Source organism: Gigantopelta aegis, chromosome 3 (genome assembly GCF_016097555.1).
Source record: "Gigantopelta aegis isolate Gae_Host chromosome 3, Gae_host_genome, whole genome shotgun sequence".
NCBI lineage: Eukaryota > Metazoa > Mollusca > Gastropoda > Neomphalida > Peltospiridae > Gigantopelta > Gigantopelta aegis.
In genome coordinates, this window is record NC_054701.1 from 42,625,621 (window position 1) to 42,644,696 (window position 19,076).

The window sequence follows — 19,076 nt, forward strand, 5'->3', positions numbered from 1 at the left end:
TGTGGCTATGTCCATTGTGTTGGGGGCTAGTGCAGCTTTGTTACGTAATACCTCCGCGCGACCGTGCCCCCTAATACACACCCAGACCAGGTGTGGAGGCCATGTGGAGAGTGGTTACGTAATACCTCCGGGAGTTCTGTCCTGTGACCGTGGTTCAAATTAGCGAACTGCAGACGGTCAGTCTGGAGATCTAAGAAAATAAACCGTCTCTGGGAGTTGGGCTCGCGTGTGGAAATAGCACATCATAACGCTAGGTCCCGCGTTGGGCGCGTTTGTTGCCCCCAGACGTTGTTCACTGTCTCCGGGCCAGTCTGGGGTTTTTTAATAAATAGCCAGGGTTTTAGATATCTCGGGGAGAAACATTGGAAGTATCCAGGGGAACGGACGTTGTCCAACTGAACGAACTATATTAGTTCAGACCGGACTTGGTAACTATATATTTCTGCTCTGTTGTATAACCTTGATGTGATTGATGTGACTTTAAATATTCTAATACTGTATTATACCAATATTCTTTAGACAGTGTCTCCGGTAATCTGACGAAGTAAATTGTAGGCTTCACTGTTCTAATATTTTTATACGAGTATTTGGTAAGATAAAGCTTAGCCGGTCATCCTAGGGGACCTAAGTAAACTGTAGGTTATTGTCTTTATTGTGATATGTACCAGTATTAATTCTGCATTACAAGGTTACTGAATGAGTATTTAAGGGTTAATTAAAAATTAACCAGTTAGGAATAGAGTTGTAATTCCTTTATTAATTAAGTTCCCCTGGCAGCGTTTCTCAATTATCACCCGTGTGTGTGTTGTATCACGGTGAAGTGATTAGACTATTGTGTAAACTAGACACCTAGTGATAACTAATTAAGTGATTAGCTCTGGGTTGTTATTATATTGTTGTTGTTAATTAATTAATGCGGCAAGTACATTTGTCAGCGTTAGAGTTAATACAGATTCCAAAGTGTATTGTGTTTTGTTGTGTTTTCTAGTGAACTAAACGTGCTACATATATATATATTTATATCAGATCTTATCTCTGATTATTCCTAGAGCTGGGCCATTCGGGTAGTAGCCTGCCCGATACAGAGAGATCTAATAGATATACAGTTAGGAGAGATATTTGCATAATCGTGTTTTATTCAGTTACGGGTATTATCAGGATCCCCGTGACACTTACAGGCAAAACGTTTCCAACATAAAACTTTTTAGTGTCTTATCAAAACATGTATATTGTTAAACAAAACATGTACTTATAATAATTTATAAAAATTATTTTAAATATTTTAAAGCAAATTATACAATGGAGTCTTCAAGAACAAAGACAACTTTTTTGAAATTCCGATGTCTTGAAATCGTGTTATAAGTTGAGTAAATGAATGGGTATAATGGTAAAATTGTTTGGTTAAAAAATATAAGCTGCATTCTGGGTTTTAATAAATATATAAACAGTTTTCCAGAAAAATATTTATGCTAGAACAAATAAGGACCATATATTTTTGGTAAATATCTGTAAAGAGCATTTTGCCAGCAGACGCTGTGACAATCGTGTGACTTCAACAACTAGATAGCAGTACAGTTGAGAACAGACAAAAATAGGGTTTTTTTTTTAATTAATAGTTTTATTTTACATTACAGTCTTTGAAAATCATAGAAAAAAATTAATTAAGAAATGTGCCATGTTTATGGCTGTGTTAAGCTCAATCTTGCTTTCCTTGTTCGTTTTAAACTTATTTTTACGAATATTTTTATGAATGTGACAAACATTTTTTTTTTTACCATGCAAAAGTCAACTATGTCAGAAATCTTCAAATGTAAGCCTACAAACGACGCCACCTTCGAATTTACAGGTCCCTCACCGAAACAGGGCTATGGATGATAATTAATATTTCGTAAATTATTCCGGGAGTGGCGGTAAAGGATTTCCTCATGAGTGGCTGTCCTCCTATAGACGAGCCACTAGATAGATATTTATAGAATCAACCACTATTTTACTAAATGCCCATTCGAATCTATTTTATCAAATGCCCATTCGACTCTGCATTGTACATAGATACTGCCCTGACGATGTATTACGGTTTTGTCGTTCAAATGAATATGTAATTGAAATAACTAAAAAGGCTCTATCAACCAAAAGCATGTTGGAGCCTACAATGACTATAAAGCCAGTGAGGTCCCTTTAAAGGGACAGTCCTGAGTTTGCTCCCGTTGCAATGGCGTAACTTGGGCGGGGCCACCGGGGGCAAAATTCTGGACTGGTGGAAGGGACTCGGGGAGTGCCAACGGTTCACGGGTTAGAGGGCGCAATACTTGCCTTGCCCGGGTGCTGGCAACCCACGCTACGTCACTGTCCCATTGTAAGTCGTTTTTGACTAACAGTGCCTTTTTCACAGACGTGTGAGCTCCCATTTTTGTAGAGGGTCAGATTGGCTGTTGCCCGAATTAAACGAAAATGCTCCAATATAGATAACAACATTTATTCATATTAGCATTACTGCCAAACAGCTATATAGGGTCGCAAACGAATCACTAGACATTTTTACATGGATTACAAACTAAATTTGAGGGTAGAATGATGGTAAAAAGCTTTCAGGTTAGCACATTTTCTCGGAATATCTGTATAATTTTTGCCCGAATTTGAGGTTTTCCTCGAACACAAGGGGGGGGGGGGGGGAGTTGCTCCCCCTTTCCCTCCGACTCGTACGCTTATAGCCTTTTTGTTGACTAAAATTAAATATTAAAGATATTTCATTGTTTAGACTCAGTGTCTGTACAAACAAGGTGGTTATTGATGTTCTAATGGTTGTAGTGGCTTAAACTGTATTTTACCTTCCGGCAATTTTGTACATACGAAAAAATAGACATCATATATATCATAAAGAATATAAACACTGACTGTTAAAAACACTCGACCACAGACACACTGGATATACTAAATTGGTATTTGAAGAAGAAAATGTATTTATTTTGTAATTTTAGTCGTCAAAAAGACTGTTAGTCGAAAACATCTTACAATTGCTGCAAACTCCCATTGCAGTGGGGTAGCGTGGGCGAGGCCACCGGGGCTGTAGCCCCGGGCGCAAAATTCTGGACTGGTGGAAGGGACTCAGAGAGTACTGATGGTCCACGGGTTAGGGGTCACAATACTTGCCTTGCCCCGGGCGCTGGCAACCCACGCTACGCCACTGTCCCATTCTAAGACGTTTTCGACAAACACAACCTTTTTCATAGGCGTGTGAGCTCCCATTTTTGTAAGGGGTCAGATTGGCTGTTGCCCAATTAATCGAAAAGGCCCGAATCAGGATAACAACATTTATTCATATTAGCATTACTGCCAAACAGCTATATACGGTCACACACGAATCACTATGCATTTTTACATGAATTACAACTAAATTTGAGGGTAGAATGATGGAAACTATCAGCTTAGCACATTTTTTCTCCGAATATCTGTATAATGTTTGCCCGAATTTGAGGTTTTGCTCTAACACTAGGGGGTCAGTTGCTCCCCCTTTCCCTCTGACTCGTACGCTTATAGCCTTTTTGTTAACTAAACTTAAATATTAAAGATATTAACTTCCGGCAATTTTGTACGTACGAAAAAATAGACATCATATAATATTATATCATAAAGAATATAAACACTGACTGTTACAAACACTCGACTACAGAAACACTGGATATACTAAATTGGTATTTGAAGAAGAAAGTGTATTTATTTTGTAATTTTAGTCTTCAAAAAGACTGTTAGTCGAAAACATCTTACAATGACTGCAAACTCAGGACAGTCTCTTTTAAAGACATACCTGTTATTGGGTCTCGTACGAGCTGGTAAATCTCGCCATCGTGCCCTCTCACATCAAAGCAGATAGGGTAAGTTAGACCTTCCATTTTAACCATGAAGTGTGGATCACCGCCTCCTGAAATTATAACAAATTACAGCCTTGTGATAAAGATGTAAAAAAGAAGAAGTAAATTAACTACTGTTGAATACTCACATTTTGCTTTTAAAGTTTTAGCATACATTACCCTTAGATAGCACATCTCGATAGTGGTCTCGAAACCTATCCATCTCGCTTTCATCTTACATGTGGCTTGAACGTGCATAAGGGTGTATATCACCAAATCAAATCCCATAGACGACAATAGTAACATGTGGCTAGATCTTCTACCTCCAGGATATAAATACTACCACCCCCTCACCCTTAAAGTGAATCAGAATAAATTGGGGGTCAAGCTGGTTCATTTCAGAAATAACGGCTAGCGTTCATGACTACCCTAGTTCCGCACAGACGTTGAGTACTTTGTTTTACAGTAACATATTTTGCCCAGATGAAGCAATTGTTTTCATACAACCAACACACTCACATTTATCACCAGTCACAGGACTTGTGGTATTAACTGCTTTATCAAACGTTAGGTACACCTGGAAACTTTGACCCAGCCTGAAGTTATTTGCTTTAGTACTACCATAAAGAGCGAACGCGAGTTACAGCATTTGTATTTGCTCGTCTATCGTCTATTTCGTTTTGGTTTCTAGGTTACCACCATGGAGTAGTCGGTGAAATGTCTAAATATATTTCTAACATATATGTGGAATGCCAACATGTGATACTGAAGATATCACATAGTGTTCTCTTCAACGGGTGTGGAATAATGTATTTTCTTACACACCCGTTCGTTATTTTTACATAACTTGGGGTAAATGCGTTCTCCGTGGGACGGATTATAGCTATACAAATTATAAACTTAATAGTAGTTACACGTTTTATTTATGATATTCTCAAAAACAGACGAGAATCCTTAATGAAGCAACTACCTGTATGTCTATCTATTAATTAATAATAAGCCAAACAAACCATTTTATACTGACCAAGTATACAATCAAAAAATGCAAAAGTCAGTTATACAACCTCCCCCACGACTGGCGCCTCTCCCACCCCAGGCAAGACCGGGACTGCCACTGCTGCTGCCGCTGCTGCTACTACTACTGCTTCTGCGAGGTAGGCCTAGTGTAAGAAATAAATTATGGTTATCAAAAATACTTTTTTTAAATACTAATTTTAAAAACCTAAGGAAATCTGATTAAGGATTGTCTTTTAATTCGTTTACGTTCATCGGGGTAAGAACAAAAAAAATCATCTGTAAACTGAGTGAATCGGTGAATCGATAAATGTAAAAACAAATAACAGACAATAGGCTACTTGTAATTAAATTTGAAACATATTTACTAATAATAACATTAAAAGTTCATATTTTATTTTGAATTATTTTTGTGGTTAAAACAATAACGCTCAGTGAGACAAATTACCAATATAAAATGACGTTCCTTGACGACGTAACTTTTACATTCAATGGGAATGACCAATGGGATGACGTTATAATATTGTAATAATTAAATTGCTGTTACATCCATCACAACATAACGTCGTCCCATTGGTCCAGACGTTACAACAGCAGTTTTTTCAAATAGGGGATAATGTCACTGTGTTTCGTTGTTAACTATAAGGATTTATCACACAATTTGGATTTAGGAGTAGCTCTAAGACATTTTATTGTGTTTTTATTAAAGAAATCCCACAAATATAAAAACAAATAATTATCTATTCTCCGTATTTAGAATCCTAGATCCTTTTACATGTTTTCAAGTAAAACGCTTGTAGTAAGTAAAAGTATGACGTAATATTTTTTCGTTCTCTTCACATGACGTCACTGACTTAGGAGCGAACTAAATGGCAAATGTATCAGCATTGTAGTCTGTCCTTTGAGCATGATTTATTGTAATACAGGATACACTAAAAGAAATGTTTTCGTTGGCTGTTAATTTCTGTTGCAAGACATATGGATATGACTGGACTTCTTTATCAATTTCATTGTCACAAAAAGTATGTTCTAAACAAAAATAAGGTACTTCAGATTGTGATATAATTATTTTTGATGAACCTGCACCCTTTCGAGAAGACAAACTATTGTCCGAACCAAATTGTTAACAACTACGAAAAATTACTCTCCTACCTTTAATTGCTGTTAAATTTCCTCCAAAGTTTGTCCAGACACAAATCTTGGAAAAAACAGTTACAATGACACAGATTCCACATACCAGATGCTAACCATGTCATCTATATCGATTTCGCTGAGAGCGCATAGGGAAAAAAGCATGTAATTTTGTATCAGCTGCCATTTTGACTTTTTATGGAATATTCTTCAAGAGGGGTGAAAGGATAGGACTTAATCTAACAACGTCATAACATATTATGATATAAAAGCAAATGTGATGACGTCATATTATTATTTTATTTTTTTATTATTATTATTATTATTATTATTATTATTATTATTTTAATGATACCACTAGATACCCCTCTTGAAGAGTATTCCATAAACAAGCAACATGGCAGACGGCAGAAAACTGCATGTATTGTTCCCTATGCAATCTCAGCAAAGACACTATCGGCGACATCGTTGCAGTCTCGTGTGTGGAATCTGTATATTTGTAGTGTTGTTTTTTTGCGATTTGTGTCTGGACAAAGTTTGGAGGAAATCTAACGGCAATTAAAGGTAGGAGAGTAATTTTTTGTAGTTGTTAACAATTTGGTTCGGACAATAGGTTAAATTTCATTTTATTTTCTAAAATATGTTTTTTTCGTACGTACGAAATTATTTGAAGACAAAATCCAGTTTGGGCATCTTACAAACATTAAGACGACCAGAAACACACTGAATATATAGACACTGACATTCTAAAGAAGAAAATATATTTAATATGTAAGTTTAATCGTAGAAATATTTTATTAGTCGGAAACATCTTACAATGCAGCAAACTCAGGAATGTCCCTTTAAGTATCATTGTATAGAAGAGCAGACCACAAGCCACATGCTGGTGACTGCTGCGATTGATCAGTGACTGGACCTTACTTGGGGTGGGTGAGTGCACGTCCATTACGAAGTGTTGAAAGTTATAACGAAGTGTTGAAAGTTACAATGGCATGAAATAATAACAAAATAGTCACATCATTTTAATCTGAAATTAGTAATTTCGTTGAAAATTATTTATATCGACGTTTAAATATAATGGAAGACGCGGAATTAATATACTAACGAAAACACCACACATGAGGCTAAGTGACAGCATATTGGACGAGTTCTCGGAATTTTGTTATTGTGATAAATCCTGGTTGCCCACGACAGCGTACATCTATCGTCCGATTTATCACGAAAATTAACCAATGGAAAAAAGGCTTATATGAAACTTGTATTGGGGGCCGTCCATAATTTTCAACATTTTCACGAGCGTACAACATATGCGAGGGGGGGGGGGGGGGGGGGTGTGGGGGGTTAAGGATTTCAGCGTACACTTTTTCTGAAAATTAAAAATGTCGATCCAAATTTTTCATTTGGGGATGTACACTTTTAGGGGGAGGGGGTGGTCAAAAGTGTACGGTTTGTACGCTTGTGAAAATTTTGAAAATCATGGACGGCCCCTTAGAATAATCGATGAATGTAAAAATTGCGTCGTCAGGGAACGTCATGTCTGATGACGTCATTTTATAAGTGTAAGTTATCTTATTGAGCGTTATTGTTTATGGACCAAAAATAATTCAAAATAAAGTACGTATGGCGTTTTAGTGTTATTATTAGCAACTTGATTCACACAGTTTGCTAATGATTTTTGTTTTCATACCCCGATGAAAGTAAAATAAATTACAGACGATCCTTAAATGAATGTAACGGAAATTTAATTAAACCGTATTAATATTGCGACGTGGGGTTTTTTCGCGAATGTATACCTTAGCGCATGTTCGCGACGTGTAAATTTCGCGAACGACCGTTGACAGCTCCAAAACAAAAGTGGATAAAGACAGCTCACTGTAATTGTTATAAAATTACTGTCTGTAAATCAATATTTTGTTATCCTACATCAAACAATTGTGCCTGGTACAGAGTCTATAGAGGGGATTAGGCCTTACCCACCTCACCTGTATTAGAATCACAACTCGCAGCTTCAGTTGTTAACTGATAAAGGGACATTCCTGAGTTTGCTGCAATTTTTAAGGTGTTATCGACTAACAGAGACTTTTTAACGATTGTAATTATATATCAAATATATTTTTCTGCATAAGATATTAGTGGCTGTATATTAAACGTGTTTCTGATCGTTCTAATATTTGTACTAGGTTAAATTTCATCTTATTTCCTAAAATATAGTTTTTTTCGTATGTACGAAATTATTTGAAAACAAAATCCAGTTTGGGCTTCTTACAAATATTAAGACGACCAGAAACACATTGAATATACAGACGCTGATATTCTAAACCAGAAAATATATTTAATATGCAAGTTTAATCGTAGAAGTATTTTATTAGTTGGAAACATCTTACAATGCAGCAAACTCAGGAATGTCCCTTTAACACCCTTTGGTAGATAAAAAAATAAACCGTTGGACTTGTCAGGAAATAAGGAATTCAAAGACTTGTTAAAAACCAAGTTCACCGACTATTATTCCCAAAAAGTTGAAACCGCGTTGAAATGTGGGAAGACACCAGACGATGTGAACATTTGTCTTAAACTGAGCACCATGAAACCTATTCACGCAAACTGGATCGTTTCTGTATTTGATGAAATAAAGCGGAAACTTCAAGTTTTTACCACAGGGTGGAGAAAGGCTGGGCTAATTTAATTCATGAATATTCTAATACAACTTTCAATAAATTGAATTATGACTGTATTTTGTTTGTGTTTTCCTTTATGGTTTACTAGAAAATCGAGACATCACTTTAAGCACACTTCAAACTGGAAAATAGTGCGTGCGTATTAATTTCGCGACATAAGGTTGGACGCGAACGACGCGAAATTTATACGCACGCATTTTTTTCACGGTTTACAGTATATAATATTAACTATTGGTAATATTGTTTATATAACACAGGTTGAATATACTGTGTCGCCTCTCAGTTCTACAACATCGTTCACTAATGCAAAACATAAACACAATTTCAGTTTTAATAAAGTTTGTTTTGTTTAACGATTCCACTAGAGCTCATAGATTTAAGGATTGCCCGTCATTTATTTTGCGTTCATCGGGATATGAAAAAAAATCAACCTCAAACTGTGAATCGGCGAAGCCGTTCTCACATAGGTTTGCGGATAATATATTTTGTTCATACCCTGATGAACGTAAAATAAATAATAGACAATACTTATAAATAAATTCGAATCATACTTGCTAATAATAACACTCAGACTGAAAGTTCATTCTTTACTTCGAATTATTTTTTGTCCATAAAGAATAATGCTTAAGAAGACAACTTGCACATATGAAATGACGTCATCAGATATGACGTTCCCTGGCGACGTAATTTTTACGTCATCGAGAAATGAACAAACTCCCGTTGCTATTATATGTCTGGACCAATGGAATGACGTTATGTGGTAATGAATGTAACGGAAATTTAATTATTTATTAATCATCGGCTATTGGATATCTAACATTTGGTAATTTTCACATATACATATTATGTAGTCTTAGAGACGACCCCCCCCCCCCCCCCATTTTTCCTTTAGTAGCGAAGGATATTTTATATGCACCACCCACAGACAGGATATCACATATCACAGCCTTTGATATACCAGTCGTGGTGCACTGGCCAGTTTTAATAATATCATGTGCTTTTGATATCAACGGATATGGACAAAATGTCCTGTATTTACTTCACGTACATGCTATTTAATAGTGTGTGTGCGTGCTTGCATGCGTGTGCGTGCGTGATGATTTTACATGATTCGGTGACACTTGCATGTTTCGAAGGATTATGTAATATTTAGATGAAAGTTTTTACATATACACATTTTGTCCCATTGGAGTAGTGTAATACTAGAATCAGACTACCAACTGTCACGACGGAGTTGGCCAACTCTCCCACGTCTCTACTTCTACGACTGTCCAGTTGCTTCTCTAACAACTCGATTCTCGTCGTATATAACTCTTACTACAGATTAGTTGTTAATCTGGGCGCACCCATCGAGTTGGCCAACTCCGTCGTGACAGTTGGTAGTCTGAGACTAGCATTAGACACCGATATACTGTTTTAATACCGCTATAAGAACCCGAATCTGACAATGTACTGGAGTCTTCATCAAAATCTCCGACTTCGTCTTCTTCGGGTTTGGTAACAATCATTGACGTAACTGGTGTCACGAACTGATACTACAAACAAAATATCAGATTACTGGTAAATATATATACTCATGGTGATAAACATATAGTATTATATGTATGTTTGTATGTGTGGTTGTGTGTGTGTGTGTGTGTGTGTGTGTGTGTGTGTGTGTGTGTGTGTGTGTGTATATGTATGTATGTATGCATCTATCTATCTATCTATCTATCTATCTATCTATCTACATACATACATACATACATGCATACATACATATGATAAAAGAAAAGAAGTGTACAGTATATATTTAAAAAATTTTTTAACAAATAACATCCTTTTACATGCTCCCATTATTCATCTTATGAAGATGAATAATTGAAACATGTAAAATGATATTATTTCTTAAAATTGTTTTTAAATATATTTATCATCCATTAAAGGCTTTTGTAGGAGATATCGCTGGTACTGTAATTTGCGATATCTCCTGTGATATTCTCCTAGGAGATATCGCATCTAATAATCTTGACTGGTCAAATTTTAATCACAAGACATTATTTTGTTAGGTCACTGTGTATGTTTCAGCGCATTCACCTATCATTAGTGACGTCATGCTGCTTGTTAACGAGTCTACCGCTGCCAAATATAATGACATTCAACCCACATTACTGACATTGTTTACAATTGTCGCAAATGAAAAGAATGATAATGGATGATAAAAAGAATACCCCACTCGTGTCTTGTGATATCATGATTTATCAGCACGAGTTGAGAAAAGTATGAAATTCGAGGCTTGCCTCTATATACACACAGTGAAACCTCTCAAAACCGGACCCTCTGTAAACCGGAATTTCCTAAAAACCGGACATTTTGCATGATCCCTTTTTAAACATCTGTACAGACGAGAACCTCTCTAAACCGGATACCTTTTAAACCGGACTTTTTACTTGGTCGCAAAGTTTAACTGTGTGTGTGTGTGTGTGTGTGTATATATATATATATATATATATATATATATATATATATATATATATGTATTGTGTATGTGTGCGTGCGTTAACGTGTGGGAGTGGGTGGGAGTGTGCGCGTGCGTGCGTGTGTGATTTCACTTTGAAAGTCGCGAGGGTTTTTTGGGGTTTTGTTTTTTGTATTTTGTATTTAAGAGATAAACATACTCTGATTTCATTTTCGAGGTAGGTTATCGTGGATTTAACACCGCTAAATGTCATTTAAAACCGAACGCGTTAGCGTGAGATTTTAAATGTAACATTTAGTGGTGTTAAATCCATGATAACCTACCTCAAAAATGAAATCAAAGTATGTTTATCTTCATTCTACCATGATTAAAACGTATTCAAAGTTAAACTATTTTTAATACGCGAAGGGAATAGGAGTGAACAGGCAGGATAATTCCACTTTGTTCATGTGTATAATGTTGAAATGTCAACATCTGTTGACAGTATAAAAACATAATAAATAAATAAATACGGCCGTAGAACTTGGAACAAATATTTAATCTTGTCTATTTTATTAACAGATGTAAAGGAAAATCCATAAACAAGAATAAATAACACGTTTGTTTGAAATTTAATAAATCATCCCATCACCCCACCCAAATAGAATTCGATCGTCTGCTATTATTAGTCTATAGTATTATACAGCTATTTTTCCATTTCTTCTTGTTATAACTGCAGTTTGTGTACTTACTTTCATTCTTTTCTTGTTTTGGCAACTCTACATACATTTTTTCTTCAAACCAGTCTGGATTTATATCAAAAACTTTCTGAAGCGTACCGATGTCAAAGGTGCCCCTTTGTTCGGCTGACATGTTTGTCATACATGTACATAATGTACATAATTATATCTATGTATAGTGATTATTGGGTACCTTTAATGACAACTCTATAGCTTTCTGCTTCAGACGTTCTTTTTGTACACGGTCTTTTTCGCCGACTTGTTTCTCCAGAATCTCCTTGATGGTTAAGTAGGCCCACATTCTTTCTGTGATCTTCGCCAGGTTTTGCGGGTCTGTCAACCTTGTCATGTCCCGAAACTGGCTTTGTAAGTCGGGGACATTAGAATGTAACTCAAGATCCACTGGACCTTCCACTGCATTGGCTATCACGTTCATAGTCAGACTCTGCAAGGTTATGTCATCCAGCTTTCCTGCAATTATCATTTCTGACCCTTTGAAGAAATTCTTGAAAGAAGACTTTGTCAGCGAATCAGTGTCCACGAGAACTTCGGGATAGAGGAAGTTGATTCCTTCTAGAAGAGTTGTGGATATCTCCTTGTATAAATCTCTAATTTGAAGATCTGCATCCGAGTCCTCGTATATTCTTTTTCCAAGACCATTGTTTTGGACGCCAACCTTCTTAACAAACTCCCAGTCAGCACCTGCAGCCAAATATAAGATGAAAGACATACATTTCGGCATATACCGTGGCTTATTATTTTGACAAATACTTATATGTATATCAGTATATAGATCATGCCTTACTGATGACACATTAAGTTAATAAATAAATGGGTTTAGATAATTGGTTGTGTTGTATAAACACCAAAGAATGAAATACACTCGCCATACTGAACACGCCAGGGCAATACCTTGCCTTAAAAACTAGAAAAGCAGTATTGAAAAGGGGGCAAACTAATATAAGAACATCAGTTAAAGGTGCAGACCCTAGTTTCAGCCCGTGATAATGAACACAAAATTTTGTTAATCTACAAACCTGTAACACATTTGGATAAAGTTACAACAGACTGAAACAGGAGTCTGTGACGTTGAAACGGTGAAATACCCTCTAAACAGACTAGATATGTTATATAACTGTTACTTTTCAGACACATGTGCTTTTTTAAAATATGACAAATGCATTTTGCCATATTAAAAACACCAGGATGACCAGAAACACTTCAGATGTACGGAAATGGATAATATAAACAATAACACCTAAGTAATGTATGATTTCAGTTATTAAAAACAGCCCCAATAGCAAAAAGTATATATACCTTAGTGTGTAAAAACTAGGGTTTATCCTTTTAAACGGAAAGGAAACTGGACTTAAAAGGGGCATTTTTCGTATATTTTCCTGGCAACACCGCCCCCCCCCCCCCACCGCCTCCCCCCACACCCGGACACACGCGCGCGCACTTATACACACACACACATACACACACACACACACACACACACACGTGTATAGCCCTGCACGTCACTGATTTTAATTAGTATTGTTACCTCTACCAAACGCCAAGCTGTAGATTGGGGTTTCCATCTTGTTCTTCGTCATCACGTTCTGAAGAATCCTGCCAGTGTCCACTTCGCCCATCGACGCCTTGCCGTCCGTTAGAAAAATTAACAAACCGCTGTCGGGATGTCTGGCATTGTTGTTTAGAAAATCAAGACCTCGCGTTAACGCTTGGTTTATGTTTGTCACTGAAAGGGCATAAATTTACTCTTGAAAGAAATAAAACGTCATGATTTAGCGGTATGGTAGTTTAACTAAAGGAAAGGACAGGAATGTTTGTTTAACAACACCTTCTTTGTTTCTTTTACTTTATTAGCGTGCCTATATCCAAAAGATACGTCCATCCCATGTCGTCTTTGGCCAGATCCAGTGGCTGGGCGTCGGACAGAAAATACTTAATTTAGAGGGACAATTTTGACATTATAACATCTACACCAAAAACGCAGAAAAGGATCTTTCAGTTACAAACTTACATCTTCCTATAGGCAATATAATACGTATGTACCAGCCATGTGGTACTAGATGAGACGGGAGAAAATCCCGGCCAACTAACGGTGATTGATCGTGTGAACCATCGCATCTATGGCAAGAGTTCTCCCACTGGGCTATACCGCGCTATGCAGTGTGGATAATTCTTATTAATCCCGGCCAACTAACGGGGATTGATCGTGTGAACCATCGCATCTGTGGCAAGAGTTCTCCCACTGGGCTATACCGCGCTATGCAGTGTGAACCATCGCATCTATGGCAAGAGTTCTCCCACTGGGCTATACCGCGCTATGCAGTGTGAACCATCGCATCTATGGCAAGAGTTCTCCCACTGGGCTATACCGCACTATGCAGTGTGAACCATCGCATCTATGGCAAGAGTTCTCCCACTGGGCTATACCGCGCTATACAGTGTGGATAATTCTTATTAATGCGAGGACAGGACGTAGCCCCGTGGTAAAGCGTCCGTTTGATGCTCGGTCGGTTTGGGATCGATCCCCGTCGGTGGGCCTGTTAGGCTATTTCTCTTTCCACCCAGTGCACCATGACTTGGACTATCAAAGGCAGTGGTATGTGCTATCCTGTACAGTAAAAAGAATAAAGACTTTCAGCTCAGTGGCTATAATATTATGTTCCTCTGCATTGTTTACTATATTAAATGTGTGTTTTGTTAACTTTTCAGGAAGAATGTATATGTTCACGTATCAGCTTTTATTAAACTAAACTTAGAATTGCCCTAGGAGCACTACTCAGTAGAATATCTTCTAAAAACTAAAGAGGGATATATCGTACGTGGGTTTTTTTTAAATACCCACAACACACGAAACTAACATTATATCGAAACCTTGTATAAGGGAAAACTGCAGCAGAACCAATAGGCAGAAAATATTAATTGCTGTCCCTCCTCCCGTCCCGTTTGCTATCAATTTTGGAACAGTTCTTGTATATTTACATTCTGTAGTATGTAACGTCTTGATAATGTCACAGTGTAACATTTACAACTACAGTAGAATCTCATTGGCTCGAACGCCCAACGGTCGAACCTACTGGTATTCTCGAACCAAGAACAAAGTCCCGATTTTTCTCTCTATTAAACCCTTTATTTTGGCGCTGATTGGTCGAATACCCCTGGGGTCGAACAAAAGCTTTCTCTTGAACCAGTTTATTGGTCTGAACTCTAAAATTAAACATATTTAGCTCGAACGGCTACGTCTATCCGAAGAAATATAAAAAAATAATTTACGTATAATGTTTTCGTCAACCCTTTCACGCTTATCGTGTTGTTTATTTAGCACCTGTCGGTAATTATCTTTCAGGTACAGACAATTGTAATGAGTTAATCGTTAGATGAATGAACCTTGCAAGTAAAATCCAATCAACTCACGAGTCAATCGGATCATCTCGCCCAGCCGATTTTAGGGAAACTTGCGAGGTTCGAACTACCCGATGGGTCGAACAGACTTTGATGCACCGACAGTGTTCGAGCCAATGAGATTCTACTGTATATTCAAAAGTAATTTATATTTTAGCTGTGCACATACGATTGAATTAATTGTTAAGGTGTCACCTGCCAGTTATGCAATAACACAGACTTTAGTTACTTAGGGGCTATCAATCAGACCAATTAGTGTGAAACTAAATCACAGCAATCAAAAACACTACGGATTTTAATTGATGTCCCCAGCTGATACCCGTTCTGCCAACGAACATACCCATTAATTATCATGTACCGGCCTCAGTGGCGCAGTGGTTAAGCCATCGGACTACAGGCTGGTAGGTACTGGGTTCGGATCCCAGTCGAGGCATGGGATTTTTAATCCAGATACCGACTCCAAACCCTGAGTGAATGCTCCGCAAGGCTTAATGGGTAGGTGTAAACCACTTGCACCGACCAGTGATCCATAACTGGTTCAACAAAGGCCATGGTTTGTGCTATCCTGCCTGTGGGAAGCGCAAATAAAAGATCCCTTGCAGCCTGTCGAAAAAAGAGTAGCCTATGTGGCGACAGCGGGTTTCCTCTTCAAAACAGTGTCAAAATGACCATATGTTTGACGTCCAATAGCCGATGATAAGATAAAAAATCAATGTGCTCTAGTGGCGTCGTTAAATAAAACAAAATTTACTCTTTTTTTTAATTATCATGTCAGTAGTTAGCGATTACAATTTATCATGTGACAAAATAATGGGTAGATGCCGACTAACGACACAATTCACAAAGAAGTCATAGCCTGTGTGAGTTACCTAGGCAACACTATTGGCGGGAGATAAATTCCCAAGGAACGTTAATATGTAACTATTTGAGGCGGGTCTTATAAAAGAAAAACAGAAAGATACAGACCCATATAGAGAACAGAAGTGGGGACCCAAGGACGGAAGTTCTGCTGTCATTGCCTTGGGGGTTCTCAGTCGCAGTGTCAACTGTCTATCGTTCACCTAAGATATTAGACTTATATTATCTGTATCGCCAGGTTGTTAACTTGTTAATCATGTTTTATGTTGGCAAAGAAAATACAAGAACCTACATCACCAACTTGAGACTTCTGTTTACTTCATTTACATTCAAAGAAAGAAAAACACTGTGTTAAAGGGACATTCCTGAGTTTGTTGCAACGTTTAATATGTTATCAACTAACAGCTTTTTTAACGATTGTAATGACATATCGAATATATTTTTCTGCATAAAATATTAGTGGTTGTATATTAAATGTGTTTCTGATCGTTCTAATATTTTACTAGGTTAAATTTCATTTTATTTCCTAAAATATTATTTTTTCGTATGTACGAAATTATTTGAAGACAGACTCCAGTTTGGGTTTCTTACAAATATTAAGACGATCAGAAACACATTGAATATACAGACACTGATATTCTAAACAAGAAAATATATTTTAAAAATATGTAAGTTTAATCGTAGACATATTTTATTAGTCGGAAACATCTTACAATGCAACAAACTCAGGAATGTCCCTTTAATAAAATAGATCAGTACTTTTCGGGTACGCTTTTCGGTAACATGTTAAGATATGAATTTTAATGCTATAATAATAGTTTGGTTGTTTTGTCATATAAAATTCTTACATCCTGTAGCATGTAGATTGTGTATATACTGCAGTGCCTGTTTGGTAGTCTCTCTGTTTACGGGCTGAAGAGTATCCTTCCACATCTTAGCTCTGGAGTTGAACTCCTGGATGTTAAACGTGTCACCTTCTTGAAGGTCATCAAGAATAGCCTTCAAAGCCTCCTTCATCTGATACATTTTTGTGTTGTACATTGATGTGCTGGTGTCCAGGATAAACAAGACATCTCTTGGGATAGGTTCAGATACATTCGGAGCGAAGAAATGAACGAAATACCCATTGCTTATCTATAAAACAGTGCATATTGTAAATAAAAAGGTTTGGAAAAGGAACTAGACATTTTATATTTAGTATGTAGACTCTTGTAGGTCTTTTTGAAAGTTGGACGTTATTTTATTTGCGTACTGCGATAAATATCAATATCACAAGATACCAACATGTTTGGCGGTTGGGTTTTTTCAAATATCTTCTATAGAAACTGCTTTCAAAGTGTCGTCTGCAACATATTGATTCTGATATTTTTATAAGAAACCGAACAGGTAAATTTTAAAGTTAATTATGTTTATGTTTGGCTTGGTTAAAAACAAAACACATACACACACGCACGCACAGGCACACACATATACACACACACGCACACATACGCACACAACAAAACAAACGCAGACATTAAAGAAAGTAACGAATACCATGGTTGTTAGTTCTTTTATCTGGAGATATTATGAAGTGCAAATGATTTTCTTCGATTGTTTCTTTTTGAAATTGTTTAAAAGGAAAACAATAAATATAAACTTCAGGTGTGATTTTATTCATTTAAATTAGGACGTGCAATATATTTCTTACTAAGACATCCCCGGCATCATAACCACGATTCAAGTCATATTCCAAGGTGAAGAGCCCGGATATACCCTCAGCCCACCGGACCAGCTGCTCGTCCAGGGAAGGGTGGAATCGTATATAGGCAGACTTCGAGTCTGGCCTTTGCACGTGTGCCAGATCATTGGACGCTGAAAACAAAAATCAAAATCAATTTAGTATATCGTTCTATAGTTCGTCCCACAGTGAACGCCTTTTTTCATACTATGGAATTTAATACAAGTTATTTATTTCTGAGCTAATTGTTTTCTAAACTGCACACAAAAATGGTATTTTGTTTTTGTTATTTCCAAAACACTTTTACTTTTCTTCTTACGTCAAACTGAAATTTTTATTTTTTTAAAAATATTTTTGTAAAAGGATGGTACGGACTATGGATAATATTTTTGTTTACTATAACAATTGACGGAAATAAAAGAAAAATGTAATGAAACATGTTAATTAACAGCGGAAAGAATACTGTTCATCGTGATCAAGTGATAAAGAATTTAGTCCAAAATCAGAGATTCCCAGTCTGGAGCTCCACGCGGTAAGACGTGTTTGTTTCGCCTGTGCACACTGCACCATCTTCATAAATCAAGGCCAATATTCGTTCCTCGTATTCAGCCTTGATACATGTCGTCAAGAAATCGTGCCACAAAATGCTTAAATTTAATTGGATGCGATGAGATCTGATTGCAACGAATCGCAACGCTCCTTATAGATTCCCTTGTTATTGTAAACAAAGATGGCAGCGTGAGCGTCCGGCGGTTAATTTTTTATATTGCTTTCAAGATTGTCACATGTTACCGATGCTGTGATTGGTCAGCGATGTCATCGTGTAAGGGACATAATCGGTGTTACAAATTTTCTTCCAATAGAGGGCGCTAGTAGTGGATATCAGTCATCTTGACTACATGTATCAAGGCTGAATACGAGGAACGAATATTAGCCTTGATTTATGAAGATGACACTGCACGTGCTTTCGTGTGCTCAACTTGGGGGTCCTTCATTTCGTTGCTTTTGTCAGCGAAATGAAGTTTTCTACTGGGATGTATGCGGCCATTGGAACTGATTGAACGCTGGAACGCTTCTCGTTTCGACAGCCTGCACCACCAGGTTGGATTCATTTTTAGCGAGATTCCTTGCCTCCACGTCATTTCTCCGTCTGACTGTCGACTCGTTTTTTTCGTGACTCGTTTGACGGTCATTCTGCAGAACGCTACGGTTGTTCGCGTTTAGTCTCTACATGTCCGA

At 37.1% G+C, this 19,076-nt stretch overlaps 1 protein-coding gene across 1 annotated transcript in view; it reads right to left on the minus strand.

Moving 5' to 3' along the window:
* The window catches only part of LOC121368653 (inter-alpha-trypsin inhibitor heavy chain H3-like), a 39,896-nt gene that overhangs the window by 14,133 nt on the left and 6,687 nt on the right, over window positions 1–19,076 (minus strand). Inside the window, exons 5-11 of the mRNA XM_041493391.1 lie at window positions 17,808–17,971; window positions 16,966–17,251; window positions 13,389–13,586; window positions 12,036–12,544; window positions 10,119–10,200; window positions 4,910–5,005; window positions 3,803–3,916 (exon numbers count right to left, since the gene is read on the minus strand). Of these exons, the coding sequence (XP_041349325.1) occupies window positions 3,803–3,916; window positions 4,910–5,005; window positions 10,119–10,200; window positions 12,036–12,544; window positions 13,389–13,586; window positions 16,966–17,251; window positions 17,808–17,971 (1,449 nt within the window). The remainder of the gene's footprint in view (window positions 1–3,802; window positions 3,917–4,909; window positions 5,006–10,118; window positions 10,201–12,035; window positions 12,545–13,388; window positions 13,587–16,965; window positions 17,252–17,807; window positions 17,972–19,076) is intronic.